Source organism: Cucurbita pepo, chromosome 17, assembly GCF_057944985.1.
Source record: "Cucurbita pepo subsp. pepo isolate OVF chromosome 17, ASM5794498v1, whole genome shotgun sequence".
Taxonomy (NCBI): domain Eukaryota; kingdom Viridiplantae; phylum Streptophyta; class Magnoliopsida; order Cucurbitales; family Cucurbitaceae; genus Cucurbita; species Cucurbita pepo.
The window spans coordinates 13,728,553-13,740,968 of record NC_141814.1 but is presented as its reverse complement, the minus strand read 5'-3'; the positions used below and the strand labels follow the sequence as shown (position 1 = coordinate 13,740,968).

Below are 12,416 nucleotides of genomic sequence, written 5' to 3'. Positions count from 1 at the left end.
TTTAGAACGTCAAACAAAACCTTACATCTTTTCTTCCATATCCAACATAGTTTTTCAAAGTCTTTGGATTGATTTAATTCGCCATTCAAAGTTTGAAGACTTTGGATATGATTTTTTCAAATAAATCACTATATATATATATATATATATATATATATATATATATATAATTATGAAGTTGACATATGAAATATAAAATTTAAATTCAAAGAATTGGGATTTCATGTTGGAATAAAAACACTTAGAAAAATTGAAATATATTGACTAATAAAAATAAATAATTTGTTATTTGAAGCACACACATCTAACTTAGAAGTAGATTAATTTAATACGTGTAAGAAGACTAATTGACCTTATTGTTATTTTTACTATATGCTTTTTTTATGAATACAATGTAAGGTTGATTAAAAATATTATTTGTTTTGCTGGCTTAAGAAACACATTACTTTAAATAAAATTTAAATTTAAATTTGATCAATAAAATTTGGAATTAATTTTTAAATGATTGTTTAATAGAGTGGATCGCTAGCTGTTTTTTAAATGATTGTTTTTTAAATGATTGTTTAAAAGACGACAGTCAATATGTTTCAAGCAACGCGTCCATAATTTACTCCGTAAAAAAAAAAAAAAAAAAAAAAAATATATATATATATATATATATATAGATACAAGAGGATACAGGTATAACTAGTGCATTAGTGGTGGAATTAGTCTATCGAAATCAAATAAATGAAAATTTCGACTGACGAGTTATTTTCATCCCTCATTTGGTTGCGATCCCTAAAGAAGTTGAAAGATGACCCTCGTTATGCAGTAGGGATTGGGCATCCATTTTGTCGAAGCCTCTTGCCATGTCAAGTTACTGAAGCTGGTTTTGAGTCGACGGGAGATCTAAAATAGGTTGTTGAATAGACTGTCGAAGTAACACAACCTACCAAATGAGCTGTGAAATTTGCCGATAAAGAAATCAAATAGACGGTTCAGTTGTGGACGAATTAGCTGAGATCACAGGGAGTGATCTCCGCAGCCATCAAGGTAGTTGAAGTTGAGATTTAACGAGTTTCTATAAAAATTAGTTTAGATTGAACTAAATTAATACTAATTTCGTCTGTAGTAAGTTAAAAGTGTAACTAGAACCTACTTCGGTAAGAGAATATCTCAAACGAAAAACATGTTTTTTATTAACCAGACCAATTAAAATACAATTTAAATTATATAAATTAGAGATTAAATTCAAAATTTGAATATTATTTTTTAAAATGTTTAAATTCAAATTTTAGAGGAATTTTTTTTTTTTTTATTACCGAAGAATATTAAGTATATATAAAAAAATAATAATAATAAATTCAAAATTTAGGAGAAAAAATGTATTTTGTTACCGGAAGAAATTAATAAATATAAAATATAAAATTATGAAAAATAAAATATTTGAGCTCCCAAGATTTATCCATTGTTTACCGAATTACCAAAAATACCCATTGGGGGACGTCTCTTTCTGCGAGGGCTTCTACTTAGAGACGGATATATAAGCAGAGGGAACTCTCTTCCTAACCCTAGGATTCTCGTTGGCTTTGCTTCCTCAAAATTTTCAGCAAAAATTTTGTCGAGAAAAATTTCCAAATACCAGAACGATATTCGGTGGATCATACATCAAATTTGGACATGACGGATTACGACGGCAGGTACGAAGGTAATGGGGAAGATGTAGACAACTATGGCGATGGTTTTTCTCCTCAAGCTCGTGGGGGCAGCCATGGTGGCCATGATACTCACAGTGATTCCAAATCTCAGGTCTTTTACTCATACATGCGCAATTCATTTGTTATTTTACGGTTTAGCTGAGATTTTGGGAATCGATGATAGTGCTGCTTCTAACCTGAAAATATTTGCAATTGGAGCTCAAATCGAGTTTAGTTGTCACATTCTTTAGTTTCAGTTATCAGTGGGACAGTTGAAGTTTGATATTCTGTCGTAGTTTGAGTTTTGAGTAGTCTGAAAGACTGAAATATCACCTTCAAACTTCCATCTTGAGCCAAGAAAATTCATGAAATGGTTTAACTTCCATGATTTCCAATACTAATTCTCTATATCTTGTTTGGAACGAGAAAGAATTTATTATTTTTGTTTGGTCGTTTCTTATGAAGTATAAGAGAATAACAGTTTAAGTAATACAACATTTCAATCACGATTTAAGGTTAAATCAACAAAAAAATTCTATGAAATTCGAAGAAATCTACCCATTTTTTTCTTGAAGACTTTCCAAGTAAAAACTGAATTAATGCATTTAGGATCTTAACCCTTATATTTCTAGGGATAACGAACGATGGAATTCATTTGAAATCCATTAGTATTTGGAGTTGCTCATGGTTTTGGAGAAACCTATTGACCATAAGTTAATTCTCGGTATTCTTTTTCATTGGGAGACATTGTTTTAGTTGACGTTAGGCAATTGGGTGGATATTGGGAATTGGATCTGTTTCTGCTTGCTCTCCCCCGCATTAAAAGGTCTGTTGTATTCTCTTCCTTAGCTTGGATTGAGGCTTTTCCTCCCCTTCCTCTTATATATAATTTTATGATTGAAATAGTTTCTTATAAATTAAAAGATTTTGAAGAAATCAAGTGTTACTGACAAATCATTCTTTTACAGCATGCTTCTCGAGACTATGAAAGAGAGAGTTCAAAAAGTCGAGAAAAAGAAAGAGACAAGGGGCGTGATCGGGAGAGGGACAGGGAGAGGGATCGGGACCGAGGAAGAGAAAGGGACAGAGAGAAAAGCAAGGACGGAGCAAGAGATCGAGAAAAGGATAGGGATCGTGACAAAGACCGTGATAGGGATCATGACCGTCATCATAGAGACCGCCATAGGGATCGAGGTGATAGGAGGGAAAGAGGAAGAAGTAGAGATGATGACGATTACTTCAGGAGTAGAGACTATGACAGGTAATGGGAGTTTAATATCATTATTTTCTGCTATGACAGGTAATGGGAGTTTAATTTCATTATTTTCTGCTTACATTTTATAGTTCTACTGATAGTGGTTTCTGTATTAATTTGCCTAGCTTTTGTTTTTCATAATGCATTATTGGCCCTTACCTCTTGCACTTCAGGGATTTAAAATTAGAACAAGGTCACCTGCATTGTCACGTAGTGTATAAAGGAACTTTAAGTGCTCCGACCTTTTTTGGGTTAATATTTCTTATTCTAATCAGAGGCAATGGCATAAATTGGTTTGTTTCATTTATAGGAGGAGAGACTATGATAAAGACCGAGAAGACAGACATAGACGTAGGTCTCGTTCACGCTCAAAGGGAATATCTGAGCATCGGTCAAGAACTCCTTCTCCTTCACGATCAAGATCACGCTCCAAAAGGTTGGTAATAGAAGTTAAGAGTTATGGTTTTCTTTTATACGGTATCAATGTACATCTACCTGAAGTTTATGGGTTGTAACTTTGTAGATTTTTAATATTTCGACTATTTGATTGTAATTGACAGCTATTAAATGTGAGCAGTAAGATAATGTGTTTAAAAGCCATAGATTGATATGTTGTTATTTAAGTCAACTGTATGGGTTTTGTTGAGATTTTGAATAACTATCTGCAGTTATAATTTAAAACGTGAAAGATTGAGTTTTTGTGCACTTATAGTTCTCTGGCATTTCTCCAACTGCATTCTACTTTTGCAAGTTCCTCACATTACACAATTACCAATACTACTTTAACCAGATTTATCAACAATGAGAGTGAGTACTATTTTTGTCTGTCAGTCGTCTATAAAGAAAGAGGTGGAGTTGATTTGAGAGAACTTTAATTTTGGTTCTTTCTCTTCAAGTGCGTCTTTCATCAGGAGTTTTGTAATTTTGGTCTTTTTTTGATTTGCACCAATTGGAGAGGCCTTTGTCTTGTATGTTTCATTGTTTTCAATGATTTTATTTTATTTTATTATTTTTTTTTTTTTTTGCATCATTCTTTTGAAAGATTTGAACGTTAGAAAATTAGTCAGTATGCGGAATGTTATGAAACATTTGTTTGCCGTTTCATTTTTTGTTTAGTATGGATAGAGTTCTATTTTCCTATGGACCATAGACAATTGTTAATATGTTCTTCTAAGTTCTAAGTTGCCATGGAATATAAGGGACGTCCACATCTTGTTTTTGAGCTGTGTATCTGGGTAGTGTTTCCCAGAAAGAAGTTGTATGGTTTGGAATCATGTATCCACTCAACATTTTATTGTGAGCGACAGGTTATCTTTATTTGGTTTCCCGAGTGCTCCGTTCGTCACATAGATACCTGTTAATTTTTTAGTTTAGGTTGAATTTCTTCTGCATTATACAGTTTCTCTCTCACGGTGATGAGATTTCAAGGTTTAGCGCCTTTCTGCTTCTTTTGTCTCTGAACTTGTTATGCTAACATCTCTTTATCTGCAGCAAAAGAATTAGTGGTTTTGACATGGCTCCTCCGACTACTGCAATATTGCCTGGTGCAACTGCTGCTTCAGGTACCTAATTCCTTGCACACAGGAATATCCTTTTGTATTATTTAACTGCTTTTCTTTGTTGGATATAGTGTGGAAAGTTGACAACAAATTGCATGGTGTCATTTGGTAAGCTATATTTTGTTCCTTCATCTGCATATGTAGCAATTTAAAAATGTGGTCTTTGAGCAGGCTATGCTATTATTTATTATTAAATTGGTACACTCATTCTGAAACTGAGAGGTATTTTGGTTTTTTGTTGCTTGTGTTTGGTGTTTGTTTGTTGTTTTGTTTCTATGTCTCGTCCAATGTTTGAGAAGGCAATGTTGGGCTACTTGCCCCTATGTGCTGACAATGGGCGTGAGCTGACTTCTGTAGCTTTTATGTGCAAGAAGGACCAATGCACCGGTTAGATGGATCTTGTTCGTCTTCATCTGGAAACTTATTCCTTTTTGGGTAGTCTTACAAATATTTTTCAGAATATGTACATGTATAAAATTTGTATGCTTAAAGAATTTATCAAAGAGGCTAAGTCGCATCATATTGTGTTTCGTGAAGCATGAAGTAGGTTCAGGTGATACTTGAAATCCTATGTGTGCCAATGTTGTTGGGTTGATTATGATTATTTTCTGAGATATAGCGTCATTTCTTTAGCAGGCCAGATTCCTGGGACAACTCCAGCTATTCCTGGAATGTTTCCTGCCATGTTTCCACTGGCAACGGGCCAGGTAATTCTGCCTCTCCCATATCTTTTTTAAAAAATGGAACAATACATGATCTTTTGAAAAATGGCATTTATTATCTGACCGAATTTATATATTTGAACTTTACCTTGTTTTGACTTTTATTTGTTTTCATGCAGCCCTTTGGAGCACTTCCTGTTATGCCGGTTCAGGCAATGACCCAGCAGGTAATGATTTGCCTTGTTTATCTCTCTCTCTCTCTTTCTTTCTTTTGGTTTTACGCATTTTAAGTTGAACTTTGAAACTTTGGTGTTATTTTTTAGGCTACAAGACATGCACGGCGCGTTTATGTTGGAGGGCTACCGCCAACGGCCAATGAACAGGTTTATTTTGCACCTCTTGGCACTCTTCTTTTATTCATATTTTACTATATTATTTAATATTTGAAGTCCGTATCTTCATATGTATTCTTATCTGGAGTTCTATACCTTTTGCATCCAATTGCAGATCTTTAGCTAATTTGTTCTGGGAAGGTCTTAGTTTCCATTAATTATTGATTTTTTTTATTCTGTATTGCCAAACATGAATTATTATCCTACCTGTTGACTCAAAGAAAACTTTGAATAACTTATCTTGGCTATGTCTGTTCATCTCCTTTTCTCAAGTGTAGTGGCAATAACCTCGTTCATCTCCTTTACTCACAAAGTTTATTTGTTGTTTGCAGTCTGTTGCCACATTTTTCAGTCAGGTCATGGCAGCAATAGGAGGAAATACCGCTGGCCCTGGTATGGGGTTCTTTTTCTTTCCATCTAAAATTACTTCATTTTTTATTTCTATTTTTATGCCAAATTAACCAATTCTTATGTTGGCCATCTATCGTTTATAGGAGATGCGGTGGTCAACGTGTACATAAATCATGAGAAAAAGTTTGCTTTTGTGGAAATGAGATCTGTTGAGGAAGCTAGTAATGCAATGGCCTTGGATGGTATCATCTTTGAGGTGCGTAGTTTTCATTAGTGTGTATCTTATATACATATTTTATGTTCAGACAAAATTTATTGTGAAGTACATTTTTCTTATTTCTTATTATTTTTCAAATTAGGGAGCGCCTGTCAAGGTGCGAAGGCCTAGTGATTACAATCCTTCACTTGCTGCAACGCTTGGTCCCAGCCAGCCGAATCCCAATCTGAACCTAGCAGCTGTTGGTCTAACACCAGGTTCTGCTGGTGGTCTTGAGGGTCCAGACCGCATTTTTGTGGGTGGACTACCCTATTACTTCACAGAAGCTCAGGTCAGGGAGTTGCTGGAGTCTTTTGGGCCCTTGCGAGGTTTTGATCTGGTGAAAGATAGGGAAACTGGAAATTCAAAAGGCTACGCATTTTGTGTTTACCAAGATCTTTCAGTCACAGACATAGCCTGTGCAGCCCTCAATGGTATTAAAATGGGTGATAAGACGCTCACTGTTCGACGTGCTAATCAAGGTACCAACCAGCCCAAACCAGAGCAAGAAAGTGTTCTGTTACACGCACAGCAGCAAATTGCATTGCAGGTGAGTAAAGTTGGTAGGCCTTCCCTCTATTTATGTTGAATTTTTGAACAGCACATGCAATGCCCTTCTCCTACATAGGAGTTTTAAAATAGGCATACATCATTGAGATTATCGTTATGTATGTCTTTGTATTTCAACCGATTAACTTGGAGAAGAATGCTAATTGCATATTTCCATTAAGTAACCTTTATTAACTAGATAGTTCCATTGAATTTTTTATTCAGCCAGCACGTTGTTGAGTTCCTTTGAATGATCTGAAGGACTGAAAATTCCCAAAAATAGTCTAAACTTGTAAACTTTTGTAAAATGCATGGACTATCCTAAATAGCGATAAATGACTTTTAGTGGCAATTAGCCTGCTTTAGTTTCCTTGTCTGGTATGCATTTCAAGTGCACCTATTAATGAAAGCATGAATAAATCGAAATAAGACCTGAATCTGTACTGCTCTTTAGTTTGCTCTTGGTTAAATTTTTGTTGGTCATCTATCTCTTAATATGGTAATTTATCGCTGTGAAGTATTATCTTGGATTTATTGCTGTCTTACCGAATTCTTTTTGCAGAAGCTGATGCTACAGCCAGGGGCTGTATCCACCAAGGTCCTTTGTCTTACACAAGTTGTTTCCCCTGAAGAGCTTATTAACGACGAAGACTACGAAGATATCATGGAAGACATGCGAGGGGAAGGCGAAAAGTTTGGTAAGCTAATACATTGTTTGAATGTTTACATAACGCCATAGATTCTATATAGTAGATATGATCCTCAATGCTTCATTGCATACTTATTGTTTCCTTGTTTGTTTTTTCTGTGTGATATCTCTGTTTTACAGCCTTTTCTTGTCCTCACATTCTGGTAGAAAGAATCAGACAAATAACTTACAGACAGAAGCCTCCATAACCTTCTATCTTTATACGCCGACCCAATATAAGTTTCTTACTTGATTCTGCAAATTTGTGGTTCCAAGTGTTTATATTATGTCTTTGCAGGTACATTAGTGAACGTCGTTATCCCACGTCCAAGACCCAATGATGCAGCACCCGGAGTTGGAAAGGCATGACTTACTGAATTTCAACCATGCTTTCCATTTTTTTCCATTTTGAGAATTATCTGCCAGTTTATTCGTCCTGCAAACCCAATTTTTTTTTTCATACATTTGAGTGCTCAAAGGTTGCAAAAGCATTCATCTTATCATATTAAGATGGTTAAATTACGAATTTGGTGCTTTTGGTTTTGAGAAATTTAGAATTCAGTCTTTTTGACTTTAAATGTTAAAATTAGCCCCCATGGTTTGACAAACCTTCATAAATATTTGAGGGTTTTATCAAACCATAAGAACGGAATTCTAACTTCTTGAACCGCTGGGACTAAAAACCCTAACCTTTCCCAAATCATATGGAACAAATTTTGAGTGGTAGAGATTTGTAAAAAACTGAAAGTGTAGTTGAGTTTAAGATTTTTGTCATGTTATTCTAGAAAGTCTAATCGTTTCCAGACATGTTCTATACACCAGGTGTTTTTGGAGTATGCAGACATTGACAGCGCAACCAAGGCTCGAGCTGGTTTGAATGGAAGAAAATTTGGAGGGAACCAAGTAGTGGCTGTATTCTATCCAGAGAACAAGTTTGCCCAAGGGGAGTATGATGACTAAACCTCCTTTCACTTTTACACAGTTGTTGGACAAATCTGTCATTAGAAAGAGAAAAAAAGAAAAAAGAAAAAAAAAAATTTACCTTTATTCTTAATGTGGTGGTAAGTTTGTGTGTTAATCTTGAATCTGAATTGAGTAGCCAAGTAATGCAAGTGATCTAGATTTAGATTGTTAGATTCTTGAATCTCTCTTAACCTATTTAAATTAACTGATGTTGGAAAATTTGGTTCCATTTGATTTGATCAAATCTTTGTAAAGCCTTAGGATCTACTTGCCATTCCTCTTCTATGCTCAGGCGGCCACTCTCTAAACTAATATAAAATTTTTGGGGTAGGATGCTCTGTCGAAATTAATATCGTACTCGATTTTATTTTGTGATTATGTTTTGATCAAATCTTTGTAAGTTGCTTGGTTAAGTAGCATGTTTGGGGCATGGCTGACATGACGAATCTCCTTGGCAAGGTACTCTTGAACTGAGGCTTGTACCATCTTGCCATAGAGCTCGAGTTTTCTCAGATCATATTAGAGTTTCTTCTTTTCTAAAATCATTTATCGAAATGATGTCTATTCTGCCTACTTTTTGTTTTAGTTTCGAGGGCATTGGGGCGGGAATTCTCTGTGGGGATCAGTTCGAGGATTGAGATCTTGCATACATATCAGACAAACTCATTGAGATCTTGCATACATATCAGACAAACTCATTCGTGCTTGAATATAGTAGAGCCAAAAATAGAAGCACAAGAGGAAGCTAATAGCCTAAAAAAGCATCAAACAACCTCCAATAATAGGTCCAAATTCGATGGCTGAGGGGCTGATATACAACATATACCCCTTGGCATTATTTAAAGGAGGAGCTCCAAGCATATGAACAATGATATCAGTTTACAGGTCGGATCTCAATTCCTTCAACAATCAAGCCTTGATAAGGGCTACGAGCGAGCTGCTGTAGATTGAAGATAATGGAGCCATCGTCTCCCAAGTCGTTATAGAACTCACCCATATGAACTTCCATCCACCCGTCTTGTCTTTCTCGAATTTGAGTGGGAGCTCCTTCAGGAGGTTCCAACAGCACTTGCTTTGGTTCTTGGGTGTCGTCCCCTTCAGAATAAACCCGCAACTTGACCGGCTTCCTCTCGAACACCTGTGCCTCCTCCGTAAGCTTGAACACAAAATGAGCTGCGTAGTTTGTTTTCAGACTCAACTTTCTTGCTTCAATCCTGCCTTCTATTTCAAGCCACCACACATGGTCCAACCTGGCCACTACACCAAACCTGATACAAATTTTTTTGTTAATATGATGAAATATACGACAAAGATCCTTGGCTCGATCAAACTTAGAGTTTGGGATATAGAATTCATGATAGCCCAAGTCCACCGCTAGCAAAAATTGTCCTTTCAGGTTTTCTCTTCAAGGTTTTCAAAATGTGTTTGCTAGGGAGAGGTTTTCAGACTCTTATAAAGAATACTTCGTTGTTCTCCTTCTCAACCGATGTGGGATCTCACAACCTACCCCCTTTGGAATTCAGCGTCCTTGCTGGCACTCGTTCCCTCCAATCAATTTAAGACTCCCCTAATCCACCTCTCTTCGGATCCTTGTTGGCACACCTTCTCGTCCACCCCTCTTCAGAGCTTAGCCTTCTCGCTGGCACATCGCCTGTTTGGCGCTGATACCATTTGTAACCATCCAAGTCCGCCACCAAGCAGATATTGTTCTCTTTGAGGTTTCCCTTCAAAATGCATATGGTAGGAAAAGTTTTCACATCCTTATAGAAAATGTTTCATTCTCCTCTCCAACCAACCAATGAGATCTCACATTTCACTGTTCCCACATCCTTATAGAAAATTCTTCGTTCTCCTTCTAACCATATGTGAGATCTCACCATCCACATTACCAAGAAAATTCAGTTTTCCATGGAAGAAGAAAACATATTAGAATCAAGTATCGTTTCATCATAAACATAGTTAGCGAAGTATTGTTTCATCATAAACATAGTTAGCGATAGAGAATTAAAAGTAAAGCATTACAGGGGATCTCACTTATTGGTTAGTTTCATAGAAAAACACCAAGTTATTCTAAGTGTAGATGAAAGAAAATTGATTAGAAAGCAAGTAAAAGAGTTATTGGAGTGAGTACAAGAAAGTCGAGGTGAATACCTAGATTGAGGGTCATGTTCCCATCGCCAATATTGGGGAGTGTCAGACCAAACGATCTTCAAGTCCTTTGCTCCTCTCATGTACCGCACCTTCCCACTCTCTTTCTCCAAACCGAAGCTCTGAAACTTATACGATTCAAGAACATCTCATCAAATTAAGCTTTTCTTTCAAATTATCACTAATTTTTTTTACCGTGTTTCCGGTGCCGATCAGAAGTGGATGATCGGAGAGACGAAAGTACAGATCCTTCCTCGACAATGAATTCAGAAACTCCGGCAACGACGGCGATGACGACTGCGAAATGACGTCTTTGATGTCGGAGGGCAGCCGAGCTTCCCAAACAGCGTCGGAACTAGCGATGGATCTGAAGGTCCGGGAGACTGCGGCGGCTCGACAACCGTCCTTCACCGGCGCTAGGGCGAGGATGCGAGAGATGCACTCCTCCGGGAGCTGGGTGAGCCAGTCGATCTCGTCCATTCCGTTGCCCTCTCCTTTCCCTTTCGCCAATAATGGAAGAGTTGCAGAGAAAGCACGTGAATAAAGCTATGCCACTGCTTCACTAACTTTTTTGTTCTTTTATTGGGAATAACTTTACTCTTTAAACCCACAAATTATCTATCATATTCATTCATTGCGTATATAATTGAAATAATTGTGGATTTTACTTTTTTTTTTTTTTTTCAAATAATTTGGAGTTTTCATCTTTTTAGTGCCTTAATTTCAATTTGAATTATGCTTGTCTTGACTTGAATTTTGATATTCTTCTCCTTTCTTTCTTGTAATAGTTTCTTTGGTTGAATTTGTAAAGAAAAATTTGACGACGTGGGTGGATACTATTGCCACGAGTACCATGGTCGAAGTGTGGCATCATACTGGTGCTTCGAGTACAATTGTCAAGGTGTGGCATCTCATACTGGTGCCTCGAGTACAATGGTCAAGGCGTGGCATCATACTGGTGCCTTGAATACAATGGTCCGAGTGTGGCATCATATTGGTGCCTCGGGTGAGATGGTGTGACATCATACTGGTGCCTCGAGTGGTCAAGGTGTAGCAATTATATTGGTGTCTCGAGTACAATGGTCGAGGTGTGGCATCAAACTGATGCCTTGGGTACAATGGTCAAGGTTTGACATTATATTGGTGCCTTCAATACAATGGTCAAGGTGTGACATCTCATACTGGTGCCTCGAGTACAATGGTCAAGGTGTGGCATCATATTGGTGCCTCGAGTACAATAGTCTAGGCGTGACATCATACTGGTGCCTCGAGTACCATGGTCTAGGTGTGGCATCATACTGGTGCCTCGAGTACAATGGTCAAGGTGTGACATCTCATACTGGTGCCTCAAATGCAATGGTCAAGGTGTGACATCATACTAGTACCTCGAGTACAATGGTCGAGGTATAGCATCATACTGATGCCTCGAGTACAATGGTCAAAGTGTGACATCATACTGGTGCCTCGAGTACTATGGTCAAGGTGTGGGACCCTCACCAAAGGATTAGGAGGAGCATCAAGACCATGGTAACTAAAGGAAAGGGTGGATGTGATGAGTGTCGAAACAAGCATTGAAACTTTGGTAGGTATGGACAAGGGAGCCTTGATATCTACGGGCCAAGGTAGGAAGAAGAAAAGGGATGGGGAGAGTAGCATGCATGCAGGTTGAGACGTGGCGAGCAGGGCAGACGTTTAGTGTGTGCGTTGGCGGCGTGTGTTCAGAGAGACAACAGCATACTCTCAGCGCCATCTCGCTGACGCCCTCCTCCCTATCTTATAACCCCAACGCCCATCATATATTCAACCTTTTCTTACCCCCATCCTACAAAATTCCAAGTTTCGAGACTCGTGTAATACAAAATTTAAAAATTTAGGGACTAAATAAATATAAATTTTAAAAATAATTTTTTTTAT

At 37.2% G+C, this 12,416-nt stretch overlaps 2 protein-coding genes across 11 annotated transcripts; one reads left to right on the top strand and one right to left on the bottom strand.

Moving 5' to 3' along the window:
- The first annotated feature begins 1,511 nt into the window (after positions 1-1,511).
- On the top strand, positions 1,512-8,525 carry LOC111778343 (splicing factor U2af large subunit B). Of its 9 annotated transcripts, none has more exons than XM_087119135.1 (14): positions 1,513-1,791; positions 2,648-2,940; positions 3,245-3,370; positions 4,426-4,496; positions 4,793-4,880; positions 5,127-5,200; positions 5,335-5,382; positions 5,479-5,538; positions 5,880-5,940; positions 6,042-6,154; positions 6,258-6,704; positions 7,269-7,401; positions 7,690-7,754; positions 8,214-8,525. In XM_087119135.1, the coding sequence occupies exons 1-14, from the start codon at positions 1,715-1,717 to the stop codon at positions 8,349-8,351; spliced, it is 1,794 nt and encodes a 597-aa protein (XP_086975261.1). In that variant the 5' UTR covers positions 1,513-1,714; the 3' UTR covers positions 8,352-8,525. The 9 variants fall into 9 exon arrangements, 8 of the variants coding, with proteins under 8 accessions (XP_023513870.1, XP_086975261.1, XP_023513869.1 ...); XR_015413360.1 differs by having other exon boundaries at positions 1,518-1,791; positions 7,266-7,401; positions 7,533-7,754; positions 8,214-8,368; XM_087119134.1 differs by having other exon boundaries at positions 1,531-1,791; positions 5,130-5,200; positions 7,266-7,401.
- Positions 8,526-9,037: 512 nt separating this feature from the next.
- On the bottom strand, positions 9,038-11,028 carry LOC111778344 (F-box protein PP2-B11). Of its 2 annotated transcripts, none has more exons than XM_023658115.2 (3): positions 10,698-11,028; positions 10,506-10,630; positions 9,038-9,622 (listed from the first exon to the last, which is right to left on the bottom strand). In XM_023658115.2, exons 1-3 carry the CDS (start codon positions 10,980-10,982, stop codon positions 9,229-9,231), a joined length of 804 nt encoding a protein of 267 aa, XP_023513883.2. In that variant the 5' UTR covers positions 10,983-11,028; the 3' UTR covers positions 9,038-9,228. The 2 variants fall into 2 exon arrangements, with proteins under 2 accessions (XP_023513883.2, XP_023513884.2); XM_023658116.2 differs by having other exon boundaries at positions 10,506-10,624; positions 10,698-11,027.
- Positions 11,029-12,416: the final 1,388 nt, after the last annotated feature.

Coding starts and splice junctions, on each gene's coding strand:
- LOC111778343 (XM_087119133.1), top strand. CDS start 1,715: ATGGCGATGGTTTTTCTCCTCAAGCTCGTGGGGGCAGCCATGGTGGCC. Junction 7,402..7,689: donor AGGGGAAGGCGAAAAGTTTG/GTAAGCTAATAC, acceptor ATGTCTTTGCAG/GTACATTAGTGAACGTCGTT. Junction 7,755..8,213: donor CAGCACCCGGAGTTGGAAAG/GCATGACTTACT, acceptor TCTATACACCAG/GTGTTTTTGGAGTATGCAGA.
- LOC111778344 (XM_023658115.2), bottom strand. CDS start 10,982: ATGGACGAGATCGACTGGCTCACCCAGCTCCCGGAGGAGTGCATCTCT. Junction 10,631..10,697: donor TGATCGGCACCGGAAACACG/GTAAAAAAAATT, acceptor GAATCGTATAAG/TTTCAGAGCTTCGGTTTGGA. Junction 9,623..10,505: donor GAACATGACCCTCAATCTAG/GTATTCACCTCG, acceptor AATTTGTATCAG/GTTTGGTGTAGTGGCCAGGT.